General features: G+C 35.2%; 4 protein-coding genes across 5 annotated transcripts in view; 2 read left to right on the forward strand and 2 right to left on the reverse strand.

Annotated features, from left to right (window-relative positions):
* Positions 1-12137, reverse strand: part of LOC129351327 (uncharacterized) — a 48634-nt gene extending 36497 nt beyond the window's left edge. Inside the window, exons 1-6 of the mRNA XM_055020207.1 lie at positions 12059-12137; positions 9296-9318; positions 7803-8118; positions 6567-6896; positions 6444-6482; positions 5948-6061 (exon numbers count right to left, since the gene is read on the reverse strand). Coding sequence (XP_054876182.1) covers positions 5948-6061; positions 6444-6482; positions 6567-6896; positions 7803-8118; positions 9296-9318; positions 12059-12137 — 901 coding nt within the window. The remainder of the gene's footprint in view (positions 1-5947; positions 6062-6443; positions 6483-6566; positions 6897-7802; positions 8119-9295; positions 9319-12058) is intronic.
* Positions 12138-12318: 181 nt separating this feature from the next.
* Positions 12319-15862, reverse strand: LOC129351328 (uncharacterized). Its single transcript, XM_055020208.1, has 6 exons — positions 15666-15862; positions 15256-15269; positions 14155-14412; positions 13793-14041; positions 13227-13240; positions 12319-12402 (listed from the first exon to the last, which is right to left on the reverse strand). Exons 1-6 carry the CDS (start codon positions 15860-15862, stop codon positions 12319-12321), a joined length of 816 nt encoding a protein of 271 aa, XP_054876183.1.
* Positions 15863-16683: 821 nt separating this feature from the next.
* Positions 16684-19112, forward strand: LOC129351364 (E3 ubiquitin/ISG15 ligase TRIM25-like). The gene has a single exon (XM_055020240.1). The coding sequence runs from the start codon at positions 16907-16909 to the stop codon at positions 18833-18835; it is 1929 nt and encodes a 642-aa protein (XP_054876215.1). The 5' UTR covers positions 16684-16906; the 3' UTR covers positions 18836-19112.
* An 808-nt stretch (positions 19113-19920) lies between these two features.
* LOC129351371 (uncharacterized) lies at positions 19921-25590 on the forward strand. Of its 2 annotated transcripts, none has more exons than XM_055020246.1 (7): positions 19921-20062; positions 22821-23150; positions 23429-23458; positions 23694-23753; positions 23841-23992; positions 24089-24177; positions 25022-25590. In XM_055020246.1, the coding sequence occupies exons 1-6, from the start codon at positions 19987-19989 to the stop codon at positions 24152-24154; spliced, it is 714 nt and encodes a 237-aa protein (XP_054876221.1). In that variant the 5' UTR covers positions 19921-19986; the 3' UTR covers positions 24155-24177; positions 25022-25590. The 2 variants fall into 2 exon arrangements, with proteins under 2 accessions (XP_054876221.1, XP_054876222.1); XM_055020247.1 differs by having other exon boundaries at positions 24092-24177.
* Positions 25591-26869: the final 1279 nt, after the last annotated feature.

Below are 26869 nucleotides of genomic sequence, written 5' to 3' on the forward strand. Positions count from 1 at the left end.
TCTTCCACTGTTCTGTCAATACTGACTGGGATGTCAGAAAGTCAGTGGAGTGGAGCAGACCGGACCTACAGGAGGACTCAGTTAAGAAGTATGTGTTGGTGTACAGATCCCAGAAAGTGAATACAAACCAGACGATGGAGTCGTACAAGGGGAGGGTGTTTCTGTTCCTGGATCAACTGCAGAATGGAAACATATCAATAAAACTCCTCAATGTGACAGTCAATGACAGCGGGGAGTATAAATGTTTTCTCTCAAGTCTGAGGAAATCTGTAGTCATTCAACTCCTGGGTGAGTAAATGGACATGCTGAAATTTTTATTTATTCATTTATTTTTTGGATAACAAATGGTTCTGACCCAAAATGTTCTAAAAGTCTCAGATGAAAAAAACAGCACTTCACAGTCTGAGAACGGAACCAACATGGAGTCCAAAGGTAAATCATGCAGCAGCTCACAGTCATTGTAAAAATAGTTTTTCACTTATAAATGTACAATTATTTAATCTTGTTTTTTATTTTCAGATGAACGACATCTGTAACGGATTGTAAAATAAAATGTTTAAATTATTTGTAGTTTATTTAAATTAAATTATTTAAATGAATTTCTAATATAAGACTGTTGCAGATTGTTTATGTATGCTTGTCTGTTTTGGTTTGCATTGTTGGTGATTTATTTTGTTTAATGGTATTTTGTAATGTTTTCGGATTTTTTTGTTTAATACGTACCTCACGGGCTTCCGTAGAGAAAGAGGGCAGGGCCTATAAAACTGGGGAATTGCAGTGAACCAAATGAACTGTCAAACGTTGGACTAAGAAATGGCGTTCCCCAGGAAGGCAGCGAGGTACGTTTTTGTTTGTTGTTGTATTGTCGATTTGTGTTTTGTATTTTAATATTTGTATTTGTTTAGTTTTCACGATGATGGAGGTTTTGATGAAGTCAAGTGACTTGGTGACCTGATGATGATCCAGCAAAATCATCAAAGGAGAAATAAAGCCAATATTACCTGTCGAGACCGGCTGTTTTTTAATTCAAGTACTGGGGAGCAGCTATAGCATCGGTGGCTAGATTTTGCCGCTGTCGTTTTTGTTGTCGTCGTCTTTGCTGCTGCTGCTGCTGCTCTTGCTGTTGTTCTCGTGGGAATCGGTTGTTATTACCTCTTTAAAGAATATGTAAGTCAGACAGCAGTGAAGCCCATTGCATTCTGTTTTCACCGTCCAGATGTTCAGATTGATGATTAACCTCTGTTCTATTTGTAATGTCTTTCAGAAGAAGAAGCGTTTCACTAAACAGACTGGGCAGATCTCTGCTGGAGATGAAACCAATATCCCTCTTAAAACGATTCCATAAATTCATAAACCATCATGAAACATAAACATGTAAGTCTGACCTCAGTGTTTCAAGTTTTCAGTTGTAGTGGCGTCACGTATCTGGGCAGTAAGTTGGAAGCATAAAATAGCAAGCAATACATTTTTTATTTTTATTTTTAAAATGAATCATTCTGCATTTCTCCTATTTGTCAACTGCAATCATTTTGAATTTCAACTGTTATTGTAAAAATATTTATTCCAGGATATATGCACACACATAAGCTGTTCCTAAGAAATGTTATTAGACTTTTTGACATTCATTAGACTTTTAAACAGTTAATATTAAAAAGTCTAGTGACAAGGAGGGAATAACATTAGATCGAGTATCTAATGTTACTACATACTGATATCTAGCAATATTGCCAGACATGTTAGTAGATACATGTATGTTACATGTATATGAACCACATGTATGTAATATTTAACATTAAAAAATGTGTCTTAATTTTGGTGAATTGTTAATTTATTTGACTCAACATAATATTTATTGATCCCAACTTAAATGTTGTTGTAACTCATAACTACCTATAACTTTTACTTTTAATATAACTCATTAATGGCTTCATGTTTTGGTTTGTTTTTCCTTTGACTGGCTGCTAATAACAGGATAAACTGGTTGGCTTTGACAAAATGGCCGCTCTGCTTCCTCCTCCATATTAAACTAATTTGCTTTTTGTACAGTCAAAACATCTCAGGCCACATATTGAACTTGGCTTGAATAAAACAAAATACAACAATGTTTTAAAAGGTTTTTATTGACAAGAGTCAAAGCTTAACATCAGTTCACATTAAACATTAAAAAACATTTATTGATACGATAAACAAAGAATGGAAAATACACAAAAAAACTAATTTATCTAATTTCTTTGGTTTAGAGGATCATGTTTTCTAGTAATGTAAAAATGGCTGCCAGTCAGTTTGCTCAATCAACTCACAGTCTGTTTCGTTCCTCCATACAAACTCATTAGTACTTAAACTAATTCTTCATCTTTTCAGTAATATGAAGAAGCTGCAAATCTCCCTTTGAGATTCTACCTAAAAATCCCAGTAATCATCTTGATCAGTATCCACTAGATGCTGTGAACCATTTCATTAATTTTCTTTTAAGAATCAGTTAAATGTCAGAAAGTCCAAGGTAGCAGAAAATTTTACAGTTTAGGATGTGTTTGCTTTTTTTCTGTTTCTGATAATAAAAATCTGTTCTCATTTACATTTAACTTTTCTGTCACCAGGAGTTCAAAACAAAAATCATCTAAAATTAACATTAATTTTCTGCTCATCAACACAATTTAATTTGCTGATTTCATGATTCAAAGACAGTTTCACTGTTTGCTGGTAAAACCTACACAGAAATAAACAACATAAAAATGTATAAACACGTGATATATGCCCTGCATTAAGAGTTCAAACTGTTAAAATAAGAGATGGAAGTGATTAGAGTTTAATAATCATAATAACTTTATGCATAAAGTTTGACTTTTTACATATTTAATGTGACAACAGCCGTTTATCTTCCAACTAGAAGATGAACAGATCTGATTCTGAGGACAGTCATGTTTCACATTATCCATCAAGGAGGGATCAATATTATCCCCAATAAAGATTATGATTGATCAGAATAATATTCTGACTCCTGCAACAGACTGCTGACCTTTCCAGGTGACCTTTCCAGGTGACCCCGTCTCTCACCTGAAATGTCTGGTGGAGATGGACACCAGGACCTCCTGACCCCACGAGGGACAAGGTGTTAGAAAATGGATGGATATTCTGACTTCACCACTAGATGGCGCTCTAGAGTTTTACTTTGAGTCACACAGTAAAAGTTCACCAGACAAAATGTAAATAATATCAGATTCTGTTAGATATGATATATATTATTTACAAAAGTCAACAAATGAACAAAACATGTTTCTTAAACTAAGATATTTAGTATTTAGTATAAAGTATAAAGAGCTCAGTTTTATTCACAGTCTATAACTTTGCAGCAGCCATTTATTCCTACATTAAACAGCCATATTAAGACTCAGTTCAATGAATTATAAAAAGTCTCATTGGTTTGATAATATAAATGTCAGTGCAAATGGATCTTTCTCAATATGAACAGAACTTTGGCCCAGAGTTAGATAAAGTTCAGTGACTCTGATTCACTTCATCATAAATCAGGTTTTCTCAGCCTGGGACTTTAAAACTCCTTGTCCTGCATTTTCTCCCTGCTTCCGTTTTCCTGACTCAAATGAACAAGTGATTCATTGATTCACCAGGCTGAAGAAGCTCCAAGTCTCCACTGGGTTCAGTGTTGGTGGAAGAGACATTTCTTTATGTCCCCCATGCTGACTCAGCGCCACCATGTGGCTAATTATAAACACAGATTTTATTCTTACCAGATCATAATTCATATTCATCAACAAAACTTCTCTACCTTCCTCAAGCTTAGTGTCTGTAATGAAAAGTCACTAAACTGACTTAAAGTTAGAATAATATCTGTTGTGTTTATGATCCTATTTATAAAGTAATTGATCAATTTCTAATTTTTCTATTTTATGTTAATAAATGATCCTGAGAAGATATTTTAATAACAATCTTACATAATGCGCTTATAAAGAAATATAGCATCAAAATGTTATTTTTTACATTCACTGTATGATGATGTACATAGAAATATTCAGGTTATTTGTTCCTATGTGAATGTTTCAGTTTTAAGGAGGGAATAATAAATATACAGAACTACTGGAGATGGAAGAAAAGATGAACGAATGAATTCACTGCTGATTCATAAAATGAAAAACTGGACAGCAAGAAACTAAAATTATAATAAAATACAGAAAATAATAAAATAAAAAATAAGATTCACTGACAGAAATTAAATTAAAACCTTTTGAAGGAACAAGCTGGAGATCAAGTCTGTCAACTTTTGCATGAATGAAAAAACTTTTCAATATAAATAATTTATAAAAACCTGAGTAAGAAACTAAACTACAGAAACATCTTTGGACTAGAGATGATCTTTAACTTACAGGATTCTTGTTTAATTTATTAAATCTCAAATAAAGATTATTAATATGAATAACTTCCTTCTGGGTTTAATGCATTCAGTTTCTTATATTATTATCCACATTTCTATTCTTGTAACAGTTTTCATACCAAATGGTTGAAGAGACTTTAGATCAGGTGGAAGATTCAGACTCTTTGGTTTTGTTCTGATCCTGTAAAGGTATTTCTACTTCAGCTTCATTTCCTGAGTCGACATTTTCTCTGCGATCTATGAAACACAAAACATTTTATTAATAACATCATCTGATTGTTTGATATCCCAAAGTTACATTATTATTAAGATGACTTGAAGAAAAACAGAATTGTGTTTTTCTCAAACTGACATTTTAGTTTTTCTAAATAAAATTATTATCAATCAGCAAAAAATAAAATAAAGCATTAAAGTTTTGACTTTTTCTGAAATTATTTGTCTCTAATTTGTTTCCAGATTTTTGGCAAAAATAAAACAATCCAAAAACCAAAGCATATTACAATAAAATGTAAACATGTTCATATTAAACTGAATATTTAATGTATATTCAGATGTCAGATTAAAAGAACCTTTTGAATATAACTTTAATGAAGGCAGAAGAAATGTCTCTCATTAAGCTCTAATTATAATCTTAAACATGATTTATTAGCTATCAGCTTCTCTGTTGAAGGAAACACAACAAAGAAGAGAAAATCTGAGTTATGTGCAGTAAATAATAGTTTAATTTGTAGCATTTTATGAATGAATGTTTTCTGGCTGTTTCTCTTTAGTGCGTCTGGATCCACAGGTTGGACCCTCTGGTCTAAACCTTCATATCCTGTTCAGGTCAGTGGGAATACTGGTGAGCCATGATGAACCCAGTCAGGTCACCAGTTCATTGCTGCTACATCAATGATCTAATATCTAGTCTGTCACATTCAGTCACTAACAAGGAAGTTCAGCTTCCTGGTTTGATGCTCAGCTGTGATGTTCAGTGACTGCAGCAACACAAACACATTCATACATCTATATGAAGTAACTGCTTAGTTTATCACTGAGCAGGAAAATAAAACAGGAAATAATTAACATAAGTTATTAATCTGGAATGGTTCCATTTCCATACCTTCATCATTTCTCACTGGTTCATGTTGAGAGTTTTTGCAGCAGCATGGAAAAACTGTAAACAGTGAATATTTATCTTAACACACAATATAAATGAGGCGACAATATTTAATTCTCCTTTTCAGTTTTTAACTGGTAAAAATGTTTCATCAACCTGATCAGGCAGAAAAGCTACAATAAATAACAAAGACCTAAAGAGAAAAAAGGAAACTAATAATGGTTTAGTTTCTAATTTTCCTTTTGTTCTCGTCAAACATCAATAGATATTGATAAATATATGAAAGCTGCATAACTTTTCTCAAACATGTTTATCAAGAGATTTACTTTTCTTCAGATTCAGATCAGTTTTTGCAAACTATTAAAAATTATATTTTCTATCAATTGGAAATATGCATGTATGGAGATAATCATTAATTTAACAAAATCCTGCATGACTTAAAAAGACAATGACTGACTTACCTTGTTCATCTGTGCTGCAACGTAGAACACAGTATGTGATGAGTGTTCCTAGAACACCACCACCAACAAAAGCACCAATAATTCCACCAACACCAGTATCTCCAGGATTAGTTCCTGTGTCAAAAAAGAAAAATGTGTTTTTAACATTCTGTTTTTGAATATTTTGAATTTAATTTTACATATTTTTGTTTTATTCATGAGATCAAAGTTGTAAATCAACAGTCACCTCATCATTCAGATGTTATCTCACACACACACACACACACACACACCACACACACACACACACACACACACACACCACACACACACACACACACACACACACACAGGTCTTCAGGTTTTATCTGCCAGCTGAACATCAACATGTTTTAACAGGAAAAGCCTGAAGATGAATATTCAACCCAATGAGCCTCAATGGCTGCAGGTAACAAAGAAAATCTGAAACTGAGTCAGAGGGCCAGTAACCACTGGTTACCTAGTTAAACATATTTACCTCTAGTATCAGTCCAGTTGCTTTGGGATCCATTTTCATCTGTTGAATAATTACATCAAGAGTTATAGACATTAATATATTTATGTAGTTTGTCTTAAATGATCTTAATTTTATAAAACTCACCAAGTATTAGAGTAACGTTTCCCTTCTTGACTTGACTTTGCAGTTTGGGAACAAAGCAAGTATAATTCCCTTCATCCTCCTTGGTTACTTTGGTCAATTTGAGGGAAATGTTGCCTTTTTCAAACTCATCAGGGAACATGAAGGTTCGGCTGTCGTTTGGAGTTTCATCGTCATTAACTCGACTGTGATGTACATGGATTATTTGACTCTTGAATCTCCATTCGATTATAAGTTTGTACACATCATATGGAGGCTCCAGATGACATGGCAGAATAACGTCGTCTCCAACCTTTGCATGTATCGGATCATGACCAACAACCTTCACTGGAACTGGAAGAATAAACAAAGATAAAAATAAATCTAGACTAATATTCCTGTTTGTTGTTCAGCTAATATTCATACTTATTCTCCTGTAGGATCTTTACAATTGTGAAACAATGAATCTAACCCATTAATAGAGGTTTTTCAAAATAAATGTTTCTTCATTTGTTTACAAATGTATGTCTACTCATTTTTTATTCACCTCTGTAAAATTACTCATGTTCAACTTAAGAAAAATAACAAAAATAGATATTCTACTAGAGAAAATAGTTAGGACTCCCTTTAACAGTCTTAACCTCTTTAGTTGATATGATGTTACTACATCGGAAACTCACTAAACTTGTTGATGTTGATGGAGCCGGTGTTCATTCATCGGGTTCATGGAGACAGAAACTGAGAGCCATTATTAGACTGAGGGCAGCCAGACTAATTTAGTTTGCTAAATTATTATATTTAGCTAAATATTATTGCTGAGGGGAACAAGCAGGCCTCCTGACATACAGATAAAAATAACTTAACATCAACTAAAAAAGGGCAGTAGAGGCATCAAGGATATAAGGAGCAGGGCCTCAAATGTGTTCAATTATCACTGAACAACCAACAGAATCAGGAGTTTTATCTAAACTATTTTCCAGACCAGCAGAAGTGAAATCAGGAGGATCATTGAGCAACAGCTGATATAAACTGCTGATGTGTGAATTCAAAAGATATTAATAAATAGATTAATAAACACAGAACCAAAGGACATTAAACCTATAATATGAGTTTTGTAAATGTCCAATATAGTTTCATTTAGTTTAGTTGGATGATTCGATTAATCAGATATTTTTAATTTTATCCACGTTAATTTTCTCAGTTTTATTTCAGTTTTGCAACTTTTAGACTTTAAGGTTCAGAAATGAAGCAGAAACTCACCAAAGACTTTGAGTCGACATTCTGCAGAGTTGAATCCATCTTCAGTTCTCACTCCACACTGATACAGACCAGAGTCTTCAGTCCTCAGTCTGGACACATGGAGTCTGATTCGTCCTTCTCTGAGGACGTCTTTGTTGCTCTGGACTCGTCCTGAAAACTGATCATCCTGAGACTCTGGAATCTCAACTCCATTATGGACCCGATAGAGAACTAGTTCTTCATCAGGTCTCACCAAGCTGCAGTAGATGAACAGATTTCCAGGTTCCCTGAGTCTTGGTGGTGAAGGTCCACTCCAGAGTGATGCTCTGCTTCTCCTCTGCCTGATAGCTGCTCTGTGTCACATTCACTACAAATGTTGCTGCTGAGGAGACAGAGAGGGAAAGAGAGGAGCAGACACACTGAGAACTGGAACATGGGAGTCTTTCAGCTCCATCTAGAGAGCTTTCTGTCACAAAGACAAGATGGAGACTGACCACAGAGACATGAGCTGTTGTACGGTATGTTGAGGAGCAGCAGGATGCTGGACATCATCTTCATCCTGAGAGAGGAAGAGGAGGAGATCATCTTCATATGGTCAGAAAACTCCTCAAGATTTAGCTGTAAAGAAAAAACAACAAATCTTCTCTTAAGCACCAATAAACAGCCCTGCACTGTTAAAATGTTAAAATAAGCAGAACTTTTCACTTGATGTTAGGAGAGATTTTTATCTGCAGATTGAACTTTTGCTACAGATGATTAACATTCACTAAATAAATGTTATTATTGACTTTATGCAATAAAATGCTGTTTGGTTTAAAGGAGTTTGAATTGTTTGTTCATTGGGATTTATTAATATATTTATATTATAAATAAGTCAAAGTGTTTAAATAAAACATCTGCAGAATATGTCATTTTTTTCATCTGGTTAGTCGTCAGAATAATTTAATAAATCAATTATAGAAAAACATAATTCTTTTACAACAATATTCTTTATTGTCCCACAGGAGTAAATACATTGTTGCTCATCTATTATCCTTTAAATGCTTACAGTTGTAAAAACTGTTGGGAAAATACAGGATTATTGAGTTCTTTCAAAATAAATGCTCACATTTTTTTTATTTTTTTTTACAAATTTTTTTTTTTTACAAATTAATGTTTAGTCATTTTTTAAATAAATGTCAAGAAAATAAAAGAAGAAAATACTCGTTTAATAAAAAAACCCAATATTTTACCAGAAGAAAATGTTAAGACACCCTGTCCCATAACAGCTACTGTTGAACCCTGTTATAAAGTAGAGGCATTTATAAAAGTTCAGTAAATACTTTTACTGAACTGAACTAAACTACTGAACTAAACTACCTGGATATCAGACTAAGTCTGGGTCTTGATGCGTATTTTAATTACATACAAGTTCATTAAATGTTAGTGTTGTTTTAAGATATAACCGCTATGCTGTGTAAACCCCCAGGAGAAAAGGAAGATAATTTCTCTTCCTGGAGAATAACGTCACGTACCTTGATCTGCGACGGGCAGCAAACTGATCATCCAGAAGATGAGAAAAAAATCCCATAACCTTTGTCTGTCTGGTAAAGAGATTTCTGATTTTCTTTTAAGTATTTTAATAAATGTTTGATCAGCACTGAAGCCTCTAAATGACCGAGATGAGATCGAGTCAAAGTGAGATTATAGTTTCTCTTTCTGTGTTGTGCATGTGGGTGGAGCTGGTATTCAGCTCAGAGTCCAGGAAGCTTCAAAGCTTTAATATTGTTAAGGAAGTGAGATAACAGTCATATAGTCTGTATGTTAATTTATCATTTAATCCTCAGTTTATCCACTGAGACACAGATCATCATCAAGCTGCACAACAAAACATCCATACAACAAATTACAGAACAAGTTCAGTTCAGATTCAAAAATAATTCATTGATCCTGAAGGGAAATTAAATGTTGTAACTGAAATGAATTCAGATTCTTCAGAAGTCATTGTGGATCCTGATGGCAGGAAAACCTCCTGATTGTCTGTAACACAGTAAATGTGAAGATCTCTGCCTTCAGACTCATAAAGAGGATGATCAGGATTGTTCATCATTTTATTGATTTGATCAATAATCCTTCTTTACTTTGCCATCTGCAGAGGTCACACAGTTGTCCCCAGAACAGAACCAGAACTTTTTATCAGACTGTTGAGCCTTTTTAGTTCCTGCTCTGATGCTGCTGCTCCAACAGATGGCGCTCTCACCAACAGGCTGAAAGGTCTGCAGTGTCCTAGTCCAAACCTTGAAGAATCTCAGATTCCTCCAGTTTTCCAGTCTAATTAAATAAATTGTGCAAATAGTTGCATTAGGTTGTTTATGTTTATCAGGCAATACTTTTCTATGTTCTTATATTGTTACATAAAAAAGAAAATCCAAGTAAATTGAACTTAATTTTGTCAAGTAGATCAAGCAAAACTGAAGTTTGTGTGAATTAATCAACGTTTTTAGTGTTGTAAACATAATTTGCAAATTCACTGTAAAATCATGCATTAAATTAATAAATGTGAGTATATTGTAGTTACTTAATCAGAACTTCAACTAGAAACAACTTACCGGGTAAATAAAAATAAAATACTTGATTTAAACAGTTCCTGGCTCTTGCTATTGTTTTGTTTTTCTGCTCAAACTTTAACAGAAAATATATTAAACAGTGATAGTTTCTTCACCTTTTTTTGATAAAACAAACATTAATTTGCAAGTTTACATCCTCAGATGGAGCAGTATAATGAAAATGAGCATAAAACTCAATCATGGTGTAGTTTCATGTATGTAAATATAAATGCTATAAACCAGCCAAAAAGTGCTCTAGTCTCAGTAACCTTGTTCTTCATGAACTTTCTCCACAGATGAGACTTTGGACTCTACATTTTCACATTAAGCATCTTAAAACACATTTTGAGACAAATAAAAATGTAGTTTAATTTGTTGCTGCTGCTGGTGGCTCATTGCATTGTGGGATACCTTGCTGGCCAATTCCTCCTGTCATATATAAACCAAATGCCTCAACAGAATCAATTATTGCAGCATTTACAAATTGACTGCAGTTTGACTCTAGTGGAATAAAAGGAGCCTTTGTTTACTTGTTAAAGAGCCTAAAGGAGTCCTGCAGGTTTGAACCTGCAGGTGATCAGAGATAAACATAAACCCAGTAAAACCTGAAAGGCCAGATTATTTTTCCATCAGCTGCATGAACTCCTGTTGAAACGTTGACATTGAAACAACTCAACTAGAATCCAGCTAAAAATGTAAAACAGGTCTAATTTGTTTTCTGTTTGAGTGTGTGTAGTGGTAAGGCATAAACCTTTATGACCTATGACCCCATGTAATCTTTGCATCAACACCAGATCAGTCTAATCTGATAGGATACTTACCAACCAAAGTGAAACTACAGAGATCTCTGGTTACTGAAAGATCCCAAACACAGATCACATCATTAAACTACAGAACTTCTGATTTTACTGCAAAACAAGAAGAAGAAGAAGAAAAACCTCCAGCAGAAAAATAGAAGAAAAAACCCTAGTTTTTAATTTCCATACATTTATTCAGCACTGCACTATTTATTAACATTTACTCATTGATAATAGTTTATATTCTTTTAATTTGAAATAAAGTAAATACAAATATTTAATATCAAATAAGAAAAAAAATGTTGCACTTTCTTAAAATACTGTAATTTATTTTTCCTCTGGAAGGAAATGATTCCATCAGAACTTAGATTTCACAAATATGAGAACATGAGTCAAAGATCAAATATCCAATAATGCTCTTGTTTTAAAAGTTCTTCATGTTTTTACCTCCAACCATCACAGAGTTAAAGATAACAACGTCTCTAATCAACCCAGAGGATCAATAAACCTGTCGACTCCATGAACCAATCATCACTTTCTCACAATCAGTTGTTTTCTTCAACTTAGGAGATAAAATGTTCACCTGAAGTTCAATTCAGCAGAATTAAAGGAAACAATTTATTCACTCTGAGATGTTCTGCACTCTGCTGCCATCTAGTGGTCAAATACTGGTAGGAATCTTGAAAACTACAAAAACAGGAGAAAATCTGCTTCTTATGACCTATGACCCCCTTTCTTTGCTTTTACTGATTTAGAATCACCACAAATATTTCTAGTTAAATAAATTAATTTCAAAAGATATTACCAGGAAAGATGCAGGACTGATGTACGTGTTAATTTTTCTCAGAGGTTTTTGTTGACTCCAGTGGCTCGTATGTTTTGAAAGTAGGCTGACAGTAAAGAGGGATTGACATGCGGCAAATGTCGCTGGGGCCAGGAGTTGAACCCGCGACATCGAGGACTAAGGCCTCCATGGTCTAGTTAAAGCCCTGCGCCTCCACAGCACACCCCATGTTTAAAGGTGTGAGAAGAGCAAAGCACAGAGGAAAATCGAGCGATTCCAAAGAAATGACAATAGATTGAAAAATAGGATACACAGATGCATAACTTGGTCTCTGCATAACGTTCCAACTCATAAACAGGAGGACTAATTGTTTACATCGATTTCTCCATTTCTTCCTCATTGTCTTCTCTTTTCTCCATCATCTCCAGCATCTGCTCCATTAACATCAACTCGAGCTGCAGGAAAACACAGAAACAATCAAGACTGTGCATTTATTTATGTTAATAATAAAAATGTGAAGCATGGATTCTCTTGCAAGTTGAACACTAGATGGTGCCAGAGAACCCTCTCTAGTTCACAAAACTAAATATCTGAATATCTATTGTCACTGTGAACGTTTTTTTTTTATTAGAAAAACTCAAAAATGTTTAAAGGATTAAAGAAGCAGGAAGATTGTCATGGATCCAGGTTAGGGTTAAGGTTTCTGTTCTCATGTTTTGGACCATTATTCTGGTCAGAGAACAAATCAGGATCCATTTTCAGTTTTCTGACCACGTCCATCAGATTTTGATCTAAATTATTCTGGTATTTCAGAGAGTTTGTGATGCCATGGATTTGAACAAGGTTCCCAGAACCTCTGGAAGATGAGTGGTGCCACAGCATCTCACAGAAGTGGCCCTGAGGAACGTTTGTATTCATTCCCTCACACAAAACCCAAAGGGACGGGTCTTTAACGAATCAAATTGATACAGAGTCCAAATTGCAGAGTCATAATAGTTCATAAATGTATTTCTTAGTCAAAAAAGGTATTTAGTAAGTGCAATTAATTCACCAGACATTCAGAGATATTTCACCATAAGGATTTTTGATTTTAACAACACATTTATTTTTCAAGAAAATACATTTTAACAGTTTTCTTCAACATTTACATAAATATTGAATTGAAACAGCTTTTTATCAACCACAGAACACATAATATGGTTAAAACACCACACATATAAAAATTAATTTAAGTTATTCATGATTGAAAAAAAAACATAAACACATCAGGTGATCTCACCTTGAGCCCATTTCCTGTATGTGTGTATACACAAGATGAGGATGAAGGAGTAGAAGATGAAGAGCACAGAACCACATATTAATCTGGGCCAAAATATGACAGGAGAAGAAGTGGGAGGAAAATCTGTTGGTTGATTTTTAGCTGAGAAAAAACAAAAATACAACATTTTTGGCTTTAAATATCAAAATATGAATACTTTGAGATGTTTCATAATATTTTAAAACCATCATGAAGTCTTTGATAGCATGTTTGAATCAATCAATCAATCAATCAATCAATCAATCAATCAATCAATCAATCAATCAATCAATCAATCAATCAATCAATCAATTTTATTTATAAAGCACCCTTTTTACTAAAAGCAGCTCAAATCAATAAAAATCCTGCCTGATATTTTTCTCTTTTGGCCATTATTTTTAGGCCTGATAGGAGTTTGAAAAAGCTCTCAACCCCACAACTCCACAGAATCTGAACAAAGAATAAATTCCCAATATTTATGTAATTAAATGAAAACTTAAGTCAATGTAATTTATTGAAGTTTGAAACAAGCCGGAGTTCATCCTCACCTTTCATTGCCACCCAGCTGTGTTGTGATTCTCCTTTAGAAGGATGTTGACACTTGTAGAAACCTTCCTCTGCTTTCAGAGTGAGCTCCCCTGGGATATTTCTCCCAATGAAAACATCGTCTTTATAGAAACGAGCAGAGAAATTTGATGTGGATTCGTCATTATAATCTTCTTTGTAGAAACAACGAAGAGTAACATTTTCTCCCTCCTCCACAGGATGCAGTGGGCTCTCCAGGATCACACTGTTAGCTAAAATGTACATGAATCACCATGAAAAGGAAATGTTTGCTTTGTGACAACCACTAATTCAGCTCTAACTAGGTATTTAAAATGTAAATGACACCATGTCCATTGGCTGTTACCAGTTACGGTGATGTTGACCTTGTTGCTACGTTCTCCTCTCTGAGATTCACACCAGTACTCCCCAGAGTCTTCTGGATAGGCGTCCTCAATGATGCAGGAAGAGTTGCTGGGAATGGCCCAGCCGTGCTGACATTCCTGGTCAGCGCTGCTGGAAACTGCCCTCTTCACTGTCCAGCCGCTGGAGTTTGCCACACATGCCAGAGTGATGCGGTCATACTGGAAGAACTGGGATCGGTGTGGAGTGACGCTCAGCGTGGCTGCAGGGAGGTCATTTCAGAACAGGACTTTTAAACACACTATTTCTGACTCCTGGAGGTGGTTTGTTATGGTACAGCAAAGGAACACAATGAAATGATCCAAACAATGATAAATGAAATGGGAAGAGATGATTAGCTCTTCCATAGAAAATGATCTTATCCACAGAGCAGGTTGAAAACTTCAAGGAAAAGCTCCTTTAACAAGATGACTTGGTTTAAACATCTTAAATTTATATTGACAAGTTGACCTTAAACTGAGCAGGATGAATTGGGGCAGCATCTGCACTAATGAGTATTTGGTACATGGATGTTGTTGTGAAAGAAAAACAAAACCCAAAGCCAATCAGACTGACACTCCAGCAATCACCAATGGTCACAAATTTTGGGTTTTAGCTGTAAGAATGAAATCAGAGTTGGAAAACCACTAGCTGAGAAGCATCTGGCAAAGATATCCTCTTGATGTCTTCTGGTGTTTTGGAGGAGGGACTGCCTGTTGGAGACATTATGTCTCATGACAGGCTGAGGTGGATTCCTCACTGGTTAACGTTTAGGAGTTAACCAGAGCAGGAAACCGGATCTGCTTCACTAAAATAGTTCCTGCTTGTTTCTGCTTGTCTTGCATAAGCAGGAGAAAGTGAATATCTGATATCAAAACCAGTTTTGTGTTGTATTCTTGCTCAAATTGAGTCCATTTTATGTTTAAATATAAATTCAAATTTCTGATTATAAATGATCAGGTTGGGCTTAAAAAACACAAAAATTGAGAAAACAGAAAATCGATGGTTCTAAACTCTGCAGGCACATTGAAATTAGCTGTTTTATGGCAACTGTGGCAGCACTTACTGGTTATCTTCAAGCTGTGGAGGGAAGTCAGGTCACCACAGCAGGGTGAGAGGTTTTAAATGACTACAGGTGTTTAGGGTCTGGGGTTTCATCAACACCTCTTTACCATATGTCTTCCTTTCTCTTTACTTTCTGTCCTTAGTTGTTGCCCTTAACGGAGAGGTGATCTGTCCAGGGTAAATCCTCTCTCCTAATTGGCCCTGGAGATGTGCTCCAACTCACAGAACTTTTTTAATAAATTTACTTTCACAAATAAATACCCAAGTATACCGAAGAATAATATAAATGCCCCATGTCAAATAATGTTGCCATGTGGAGTTAACAACTGTTATGAGCATTTGCTGACATTTTATTGAACAAAAGTAATATTTTTCTTAATTTGTGTATAATTTTGAATCCAGCTTGCTCACAGTGAGTGAGCTCTGTGGCCGCGGCTCTTCTTCAGCTGCAGAGTTCTTTGTCCGTCTCGGTCTTGACTCGAAGCCGCCTGGAGGATCCAACCAAAGATTCCTCTTTTGCTCTCCCCTTTTATAGGGTTTATACCCGCTTTCAGTGCATTTGCATTGGCTGATTGCTTGACCTCATATCCATCTTGTCTCAAAGACATTATGTCTTGATGTCTGTTCTAATGTCCTGCGGTTGCTCAATGGTCCTCCTACATCTGTTGCCTGCACAACCTTTTCTTTGAAAAGTCAAAGTTGTTCAACAATTTACCTCCAAATAAGGCCTTGGTCGTCTCTGCTTTCCTGTTAGTCCTCATTTTACCCCTAAATGTTCACCTTCTATTTACCTCCAACACATCATCAATGATCTTTAATAGCAGTTATGTGTTTTACACCATTTCAAGTTGAATGTTAAAATCACATTCATAAACCTTTTAGTTTCTCTGATTTAGCATTCATTTGCAAATTTATAATAACCAGAACTTATTATTCATATTATAATCATAATGTTAGTTATAATACATGTTCTGAAAAGAAACCAAGAATAATCTATTATTGTAATTATTTGATACCAAAGTTGTTTTACTTGTAAGTTTCCCACAGTTGTAAATATAAGTATTATGATAAGTAAACAATATTAATATAAGTGTTTGACTTTAAATCTTATCCAATTACTCAAAATATTTAGATTTCATTATTTAAAACTTTCATGCATTGAAACAAGGAATAATCTTCTTGTTTTTATAATTTCTGCAAGCTGGAAACTCACTTCCTCTTTTTCCAGGAAACCTGCTCTTCCTGTCTCATGACTCTCTCTGACTGATTTCTTATGATTAGATAGAAAAATGAAGTATAATTAAAGCTAAGTTTGCAGGAGACAGAAACAACACAGATTTATTTTATTAAAGTTTAAATCTACTGTTAGGTTTAAATGTCACTTGTGTGATACATTTTAAAGACAACTTTATTTATTGTTCCTGTTAAACTAAAATCTCCACCATGGGGAAGTGGGATAATTTAGGGTTTTCTTGACACTGCATTTCTGGTTCATCCTGTTTCACTCATCTGATTAGCTCAGGATTGGTAGAATAACTGAGCTGATCAAACAAACTGTGGAAGATCCGTAACAACCTGATGTTTGGCTTCTTTTGGGACACATCTATGGGAGAAAGAGGAACTAGAGACATTCAGTGTTATTGAGAAGTGAAATGGATCTGGGAGGAAATAAGATTGATCCAGGTAAATATTCCTGTTCCATCTGCTGGGATCTACTGAAGGATCCGGTGACTATTCCCTGTGGACACAGTTGCTGTATGAACTGTATTAAAGACCACTGGGATGGAGAACATCAGAGGAGAAACTACAGCTGCCCTCAGTGCAGGAAAGAGTTCAGACTGAGGCCCAACCTGGAGAAAAACTTCATGTTAGCTGAGTTGGTGGAGGATCTGAAGAAGTCTGGACTCCAAGCTGCTCCTGCTGATCACTGCTATGCTGGACCTGAAGATGTGGCCTGTGATGTCTGCACTGGGAGGAAGATGAAAGCTGTCAAATCCTGTCTGGTTTGTCTGATTACTTACTGTGAGAATCATCTTCAGACTCATTACCAATTACCTGCATTTAAGAAACACAAGCTGGTGAATCCTTCTAAGAACCTCCAGGAGAAAGTCTGCTCTCGTCATGATGAGGTGATGAAGATCTTCTGTCGTACTGATCAGAAGTGTATCTGTTATCTCTGCACTATGGATGAACATAAAGGCCATGAAACAGTCCCAGCTGCAGCAGAAAGAGATGAGAAGCAGAAGAAGCTCCAGGAGAGTCAACAACAAATCCATCAGAGAATCCAGGACCAAGAGAAAGATGTGAAGCTGCTTCAACAGGAGGTGGAGGCCATCAATGTCTCTGCTGATAAAGCAGTGGAGGACAGTGAGAAGATCTTCACTGAGCTGATCGGTCTCCTCCAGAAAAGAAGCTCTGATGTGAAGCAGCAGATCAGATCCCAGCAGGAAACTGAAGTGAGTCGAGTCAAAGATGTTCAGGAGAAGCTGCAGCAGGAGATCACTGAGCTGAAGAGGAAAGACGCTGAGCTGGAGCAGCTCTCACACACAGAGGATCACACCCAGTTTCTCCTCAACTACCCCTCACTGCCAGCACTCAGTGAGTCTACAGGATCATCCAGCATCATTGTTCGTCCTCTGAGACACTTTGAGGACATGACAGCAGCTGTGTCAGAGCTCAGAGACATCGTACAGGACATCCTGAGAGACACAGGGACAAACATCTCACCAAGACTCACTGAGGTTGATGTTCTACTGTCAGAACCAGAATCAGAACCAAAGACCAGAGATGGATTCTTAAATTATTCTCAAGAAATCACTCTGGATCCAAACACAGCAGACAAGAAGCTTTTATCATCTGAGATTCAACCCCAGGAAAAGTTTGATGATGTGACAGCAGTTTTGTCGGAGGTCACAGACAAAACACAGGACGTCCTGAGAGACACACGGAGAAACATTTCACCAAGATTAACTGAAGTTGGTGATTCATTATCAAAATCAGAACCAGGGCCAAACACCAGAGCTGGATTCTTAAAACTTTCAAATAAAATCACTCTGGCTCCAAACACCTTAAACAGATTCCTTTTATTATCAGAGGGGGAAAGAAAGGTAACATTTGTGAACCGTGAACAGTTTTATCCTGATCATCCAGAGAGATTTGATGGTTTGTGTTATCAGGTTCTGAGCAGAGAGAGTCTGACTGGTTGTTGTTACTGGGAGGTGGAGTGGAGAGGCGGAGGAGCCGTAGCCGTTTCATACAGGAACATCAGCAGAACAGAAAGATTAGGATCCGATGACAAATCCTGGTCTTTATATTGTGACACAAACAGTTACACATTTTATCACAACAACATTAAAACTCCAGTGGGACGTCCAATTTCCTCCAGAGTGGGAGTTTACCTGGACCATATAGCAGGTATTCTGTGTTTCTACAGCGTCTCTAAAACCATGACTCTTCTCCACAGAGTCGAAACCAGATTCACTGAGCCTCTATATGCTGGGATTAGACTTTACTTCTCATTTTCCTGCCCTGACGGATCGTCTGCTGAGTTCGTTAAACTCAGAGAGTCAGCAGTGATTTGAGGTCCAGTTGGTCAAAATGTGGATCTTAGTTTCAGTTTCTGTAGTTTCCATCATTGTCATCAAATCTTCACTGCTGAGAAGAAATGTCTTTATGGAGCTACTTTGTCATCTTGTTAGTTGTTTTGTTGGAGTTTGTTTGGGTGCTGCCCCTTCCTGTTTCTGATCAGCAATGGAGGCCATCGCTGCACAGGAGCATTTTTATTCAACTAAACTAACTACATTTATTGCTGTCAGACTAAATGTGACAAAGCAATAAATGTTGCTGATAAATGTTGTAAACTGTGATTATCATCATCATTGATCATCAGTCATTTATTGGGCAAAGATCAGATTCTGGATCATTGTGTGCCGATAGTCGTCTCAGATTGTGAGCTCTACTTATTTTTGGACAAATATCTAAATAAAGTTGACTCATTATTTGAATATAAAAGGACTCTGTCTTATTTTATAATTTGTTTGTGTTTCATTGTCTGTCAGTAACATTTTCAAATAAAAGAACCTGCTGTGGTTTTCAGATGAGAATGAAGTGAGTAATCAGAGTATTTGTTTGATTTGTTTTCTATCTGCAGATGGCAGGAGACCTGTGGTCCTAAAAAGACACAACAATCACCGACTTTTCTAATTCTGTGCGGCTCTCTTACTCTTTTACTTGGAAGACATGACTGATAAAAGTGTGGTGCAACTTGGCCACCAGATGGCGCCAGATACGGCAGCGCTCCTCAGCAGAAGAAATGCTGAATGTCTGCAGTTAAAGTTTATTTATAGATGAAGAGATTGCTGAATACAGTGCTTATTGTGCACAGTAAGGACAGAGGAAATCAACTCACACTGCAGGAAAAACCAAGAAACAATCACAGATTGTGCATTTATTTATCTTAAAATAAAATTAAGTAAAACATTACCTCTGAAAAGTCATTACCTTCCTTTTTGTGCTGCGGCGACGGGCTTCCTCGCGGGGGCGCGCCCAATCTCACCCAACCAGTTCTTGGTACAACACGTGATTGGTACCTACGTTTGTTCCTTCTGTCGCCACCTGAGTCTCAGTTCTCGCGAGGCTAATGAATTCAGTACTCATTGGAGAACACCTGTCTTCCACTTCAGACCGGCTCGAACAAAACACGTATCTAAACAACCACTAGCATTACGTTGGGATGATGCTTTTGAAGAAAAACGTTGTTTTAGGAGGAATCGTGGTGATTTTTTTGACTTTTCTGGAGACAGTTGGCGGTAAGTAAAGATTTTTTAACCAACTGTCAGTGAATCAGTTTTGGCTGCTGTGATTGTCATTTCGACATAAAACAAAATCTCCCACTAGAATGTTGATCTAAAAACTAATTATTGATTTCCTTTTTTCTACTGTATATCAGTGGTGACGTAACACGTTTTGGACGATCTGAAAATCAAACAATCTGTTGTAGTTTGATGTTGTTGCCTGCATTTTTCTTACTGGAATTACAAAACCAGATAAGTGGGAAAGTCGAGGAACGTTTTTATCTAACTAAAAAGAAAACTTCAAATGATGAGTTCAAGCGTTTAGCTTTTCCAAAATTTACCTTCCAGAAAGTTCTAGGAACTTCCAAACTCACCTGCTGGAGCAAACAGGAAGGGGCGGGGCGGACCACTGTCACTCTCATACCATATTTGGAAATGGGACCATTGCACTCCCGAAGAGAAGGGGGCGCTATTTCCTATATTAATTAACTATATTAATTAACATTAATATCTTTAATGTTTAAAATATATTCTTTTAAACATTATAAATAATATCTTTATATCTCCATTAATTATAGGAGGAATAAAACAAATAAGGAGACATGAGCAACAACATGATCAACTATAATAAAAATATAATTTTTTTAATGTATACATGAGAAATTTAATTGAGCAAAAGTCAATAACAAACAAATAAATTAGGTACAGAAGAACAACAATTTAGGTTGTTAAACAGATACAAGCAAAAATTCATTTTTGTTTTACGGTGCCATGTGTATCATTCTAAGAGACCTTTTGCTTTTAGTCTTATATATAGCAAAAAATAACATGAAACTATCAACACCTATAAACATGGAAATTTTCCTTCGACTAAATGATAAATCATATTCATAGAATCACATTATAAACAATTTGTGAATAGAGAAAAACACTCAGCACACTACAGGTAAATGTTATCATTTAGTTTGGTAAAGAATAATTATTGCTCTGTCAATAAATGATTTCTGATAGATTCTTAGTTACCAGAGGAAAACAGTAACTACTTCATAAACTCAGAGGTCCAAACTGATGAATAAAGAGGATTTATGCTCTCTGCTAAAATATTTCTTGCTGTCTTTCATGTTCTGCTGTTTTTGGTTTCATCACCATTGACCTGCTGTTATACCTGAAAGTTTTCTTAAAAGATCATTCATGTGACCAATCAGCCGAGGAGATGGAAAGTTAAAACTTGAATTTAAAATGTTTTTTTGATTTGAGTTAAAACTCAAGTTAGAATGTTAAGTTTTAACATTTTAACTCAACAACCTCTAGTTGGGTAACACAAAGATCTCTAGATCTTCTTAAAAGATAAAGTCTCTGAGAACATTTCTTAAAAATATAGCCAGGGTTTCCAGCAAAGTTCAGCTGACTGTCCAGGAACGACACAAGAAATGTAAAATTAGCCCCAGTTTCAACAGATTGGCCATCAAATAAAACTGGAATCACTTTCACGTTTTGTTTAGCTCATTTAATTTCCTCTACTTCCTTAAGAAAATGAAAAAATAAGGTGTTTTATAAGATAATTTATCTTTTGCCGGTAATACCAAAATTAATAGTAAATAATAAAGACTTTTGTTATTCTGATTTAGTAATGTAATTAGATTAGTTGTGTTACCACCTCCACGCCATTAGAGGCAGTATCAGGCCTGAAAAGATAAGACTTAGGAGCAGATTTAGAAAAACACAGAAAGCTACTAAATTTGTTAAAACTGTGAGCTGAGCTGAAGTAAATAAAAGAGAGAAGTTCAAATACATGCTGAGAGCGAAAAGAAGTAAGAAAATTGAAAAAATATTATCTCTAGGTCAATGAATCACATGTTCTCACTGCCAGCGTTTATGGTACAAATGTTTGAATGCTGTTACTATTGTTGGCCCAAAGACCATTAGATTATTAGGTAACTTTAAATCACTGACAGGCAGGAAATGACTTGAACATCTCGCTGTGAAATTGTCAAAACTGCAAACATAAGAATAAAAAGGTTCACATTTAAAAACCAATAAAAAGCCAATCAAACCTGGCAGGTTGATAAGTTATGAGTTTCCCAAACTCACCTGCACTTTGCTCTCAAGTCCACAGACTTGAGAGCAAAGTGTTTTCTAATTGGTTTGTTGATTTAACTCACAGGGAAACTCAATTTAACAACAAAGTTCAGACTCACAGAAAACCTGAGACCAGATCACACTGATCAATGCACAGACAGACATTTTGAATTTTATGTGAATGATTTGGTGGGTTATTGGTGAAAAGTGCTGCACTTTAGATAAAGTACCATCATTCTGTGTGGCTCTGCACAGCATAGCCCTCTGCTGTAGAGTTGCTAACATAGATGTGTTATTATGCACCACACCCTCTGCTTCCCCAGGAAAGTGGACTGAGACATGCAAATCTCACACTGGCTCAGGGTTGTAAGCAGTGAAATGTCAAAGTATTTGGACACATTATACATATTTTGTGTGCTAAAGATAAGCCTCACTGAGAGAGAATGTTGTATTATCTGTCATAAACACAATTCAAGTCAACACTTTTAAGTTGTTTTTTATTTTCTTACCTTCATTTGCATACATGTAAAGATAAAACTAAGTAATAAATTAGGATTTGAGCATTTAGAATATAGAATATAGAATATGACTATATTTAGTAGAAATATCTGTTCTACAAATAAAAAAAATTATGAAAAATGAATGAGTTCTAATGTTCCTCATCTCTGTCTGTTGATGCCATTTTCTCCCCCAGGTCAAGACAATAAAGGAAGTTTAATCTCCAGCAAGTCCAGCAAGGAGGATAAAACAGCAGTGATTGGGACAAATATCACTTTGGATTGTGACAAAGACTATACTTTACAAGACAATGATATTTTGGAGTGGAGTAAAGACAGTAAAGATATCTTAATTGTAAAAAATGGAAAGATCCAGGAAAACGCTGATGAAAAAAGATTTAGCCTCACACCTTCTGCCGGAGGGCTCAGCACATTGCTCAACATTTTAGATTTAAAGGACACAGATAGTGGAAGTTATAGCTGCTGTATCGTAAATTCTGAACGACGTTGCATCAACCAGAATGTTGGTAAGATTTTAACATCATATAAATACAACAGATATGTGCTTGTCTTGATATTTTAAACCAGTATAATCTAAAATCACATCCTAAATATGTTTCAGAAAATGTTGATTTGTTTAAATGCTTGTTTAACAACATATGTAAACAAATTATGTAAAAGAAATACAGATGTTTTCAAAATGGTAGCGTATGAAGTTCACAAGTAAAATTATGCGTTTCTGTTTTGTGAGAAAAATTATGTACTTTTAACGTTGATTTCTGGTTTGTGTAATTTTGCTTTACAGTCGTGAAGAATGAATCATCTACAAAAAGAGGTAAGATAAATCAGTTACTACAAATACAGTAGCATAGCTATGATATAATATCCCAGTTTCTTTATGAATCTTTACTGTTTGGCTTTGATTAAACTCAGAAGATGGTGGAAAAATGGTGGCATCTAAAATTTCAGAGGCAAATCTATAAAACCAGTAAAATATATGCTGAAATTTTTATGTATTTATTTATTTTTTTGGATAACAAATGGTTCTGACCCAAAATGTTCTAAAACAGTCTCAGATGGAAAAAACAGCACTTCAAAGTCACAGAACGGAACTGACATGAAGTCCGAAGGTAAATCATGCAGCAGCTCACTCTCATTGTAAAAATAGTTTTTCAATTATAAATGTGCAATTATTTAATCTCATTTTTTATTTTCAGTTGAACAACATTGGTGGCTTGATTTTGCTGCTGTTGTTTTTATTGTCGTCGTCTTTGCTGCTGCTGCTGCTGCTGATGTTGCTCCTTATGCTGCTGCTGCCGTTGTTGTTGCTGTCACTGTCATCGGTTGTTATTACCTCTTTAAAGAATATGTAAGTCAGACACAGTGAAGCCCATTGCATTCTGTTTTCACTGTCCAGATGTTCATATTGATGATTAACCTCTGTTCTATTTGTAATGTCTTTCAGAAGAAGAAGCGTTTCAATAAACAGACTGGAGATGAAACCAATATCCCTCTTAAAACGATTCCATAAATTCATAAACCATCATGAAACATGTAAGTCTGACCTCAGTGTTTCAAGTTTTCAGTTGTTGTAGTGGCGTCACGTATCTGGGCAGTAAGTTGGAAGCATAAAATAGCAAACAATGTATTTTTTATTTTTATTTTTAAAATGAACCATTCTGCATTTCTCCTATTTGTCAACTGCAATCATTTTGAATTTCAGCTGTTATTGTGGTTACAAATCCACACAGGATGGAAATTATTCATGTTGGCTTTCTAGTCTGCGTTTGAACATGGTTATTTTATGTAAAGTTTAAAATATTGAATTCAAATATATTGAATTAAATACCAATTTATATATTATTCCCTATAACTTTAGCTAAAAATAAATGAAGTTTGCAGGAGGAAAATTGGAGCCATAGACTCTTAATTTCTCACAATTGGATAATATTGTGAGGTTTTTCCAACCCTTGTTGTTCCACCATTCAGCAGCATCAGGCTGATGGATAAAAAAACTGAACTGACATTGAATTGTTGCTTTGCACTTTAATATTATAATTTGTTTTCATTTATTTATTTGAATTTTTTTCTCAGGGACTTTTAATTTATTTAACTTAATTGCAGAATATTATTGTGTTTAAGTTTAAACATATTGGTTAATAACAAATGGGTCATTTGGTCTCATAACTGTTTTTGTTGACTTTTGCTCTGTTTGAGTAATATTACTTGATGAAGCCTTTTATTACCAGAAAAATATAATAAAATAATGTGGAATCATCTAAACTTTGTGATTGTACTGGATGTGAAAAAGCTGCATCGCGACAACCCTAATATTTAACGTTTGTTAAAATGGATGGACTGCGATTCAAGTTTTAATATTTCCTCTTTCTTCTTCTAGTTGTTCATGAGAAGGATGTCAGACTGCTGAATTTCTCCAGACCTCAGGATGAGTTGCATCTGTGGAGACCAGATTTCAGAGAAGAAGAAGAAAGAAAAAAAAAAAACAGCCAACACTTTTTTCTTGTTCCAGTATTTGTCATTTTCACCTGCTGGCCTCAAACAAGATCCCGGTGAATTATGACACCAGAACCTCAGTGTCTCTTTCTGATGCTTCTGTGAACTGCTTAGACATTTCACTGTTATTTATTTAATGTTAAAGATTAGTTTGTATTAAGGTATTTTTTAGACTGTTTTTAACATTATTTATTTTTGTATGTTTATTTTACATTCAGAGGAATTGAGGAAATTCAGTGGAGCTGATTATTTTAAATGCTATTTAGAATATTTATTCCAGGAAAACATATTTATATATGTATATATGCACACACATAACCTCTTTGTAAGAAATGTTATTAGACTTTTTAACATTCATTAGACCTTTTAACATTCAATATTAAAAAGTCTAGTAACAAGGACTGCGTACTGGTATCTAGTGACATTACTAGACATGTATATGTGCCACATGTATGTAATGCTTTTTAACATTAAAAAATGTATCTTAATTTTGGTGTATTGTTCAATTTATTTGACTCAACATAATATTTATTGATCCCAACTTAAATGTTGTTATAATTCATAACTACCTATAACTTTTACTTTAATATAACTCATCAATGGCTTCATGTTTTGGTTTGTTTTTCCTTTGACTGGCTGCTAATAACAGGACAAAACTGGTTGGCTTTAACAAAATGGCCGCTCTGCTTCCTCCTCCATATTAAACTAATTTGCTTTTGTACAGTCAAAACATCTCAGGCCACATATTGAACTTGGCTTGAATAAAACAAAATACAACAATGTTTTAAAGGGTTTTTATTTACAAGAGTCAAAGATTAACATCAGTTCAAATTAAACATCAAAAACCATTTATTGATGCAAAAAACAAAGAATGGAAAACACTAAAAACTAATTTATCTAATTTCTTTGGTTTAGAGGATCATGTTTCCTAGTGATGTAAAAATGGCTGCCAGTCAGTTTGCTCAATCAACTCACAGTCTGTTTCGTTCCTCCATACAAACTCATTAGTACTTAAACTAATTCTTCATATTTTCAGATTCTACCTAAAAATCTCACTGATCATCTTGATCAGCATCCACTGTGTTTGTGGATTCACAGCATCATTGGTCCACAGAGGTGCTGGTCCCTGTGAACCACAGAGACCATTTCTTTTTACATATTTAATGTGACAACAGTTTAATAGTGTCTAGGACAAATGAACAACTTCCAACTAGAAGATGAACAAATCTGATTCTGAGGACAGTCATGTTTCACATTATCCATCAAGGAGGGATCAATATTATCCCCAATAAAGATTATGATTGATCAGAATAATATTCTGACTCCTGCAACAGACTGCTGACCTTTCCAGGTGACCTTTCCAGGTGACCTTTCCAGGTGACCTTTCCAGGTGACCCGTCCCTCTGAAATGTCCGGTGGAGATGGACCAGGACCTCCTGACCCCACGAGGGACAAGGTGTTAGAAAATGGATGGATATTCTGACTTCACCACTAGATGGCGCTCTAGAGTTTTACTTTGAGTTACACAGTAAAAGTTCACCAGACAAAATGTAAATAATATCAGATTCTGTTAGATATGATATATATTAACAAAAGTCAACAAATGAAGAAAACATGTCTCTTAAAATAAGATATTTAGTATTTAGTATAAAGAATAAAGAGCTCAGTTTTATTCACAGTATAACTTTGCAGCAGCCATTTTTTCCTACATTAATCAGCCATATTAAGACTC

This window comes from Poeciliopsis prolifica, unplaced genomic scaffold (assembly GCF_027474105.1).
Source record: "Poeciliopsis prolifica strain line A6 unplaced genomic scaffold, Auburn_PproV2 SCAFFOLD066, whole genome shotgun sequence".
NCBI lineage: Eukaryota > Metazoa > Chordata > Actinopteri > Cyprinodontiformes > Poeciliidae > Poeciliopsis > Poeciliopsis prolifica.

What these genes read in the sequence shown, in the direction of transcription:
- LOC129351371 (XM_055020246.1), top strand. Translation starts at nt 19,987, where the DNA reads ATGATGCTTTTGAAGAAAAACGTTGTTTTAGGAGGAATCGTGGTGATT. An exon ending in TTTTCTGGAGACAGTTGGCG is followed by an intron (nt 20,063 to 22,820) that starts GTAAGTAAAGAT and finishes TTTCTCCCCCAG; the next exon opens with GTCAAGACAATAAAGGAAGT. An exon ending in AACTGACATGAAGTCCGAAG is followed by an intron (nt 23,754 to 23,840) that starts GTAAATCATGCA and finishes TTTTATTTTCAG; the next exon opens with TTGAACAACATTGGTGGCTT.
- LOC129351364 (XM_055020240.1), top strand. Translation starts at nt 16,907, where the DNA reads ATGGATCTGGGAGGAAATAAGATTGATCCAGGTAAATATTCCTGTTCC.
- LOC129351328 (XM_055020208.1), bottom strand. Translation starts at nt 15,862, where the DNA reads ATGTCTTTGAGACAAGATGGATATGAGGTCAAGCAATCAGCCAATGCA. An exon ending in GGTCAACATCACCGTAACTG is followed by an intron (nt 14,042 to 14,154) that starts GTAACAGCCAAT and finishes TGTACATTTTAG; the next exon opens with CTAACAGTGTGATCCTGGAG.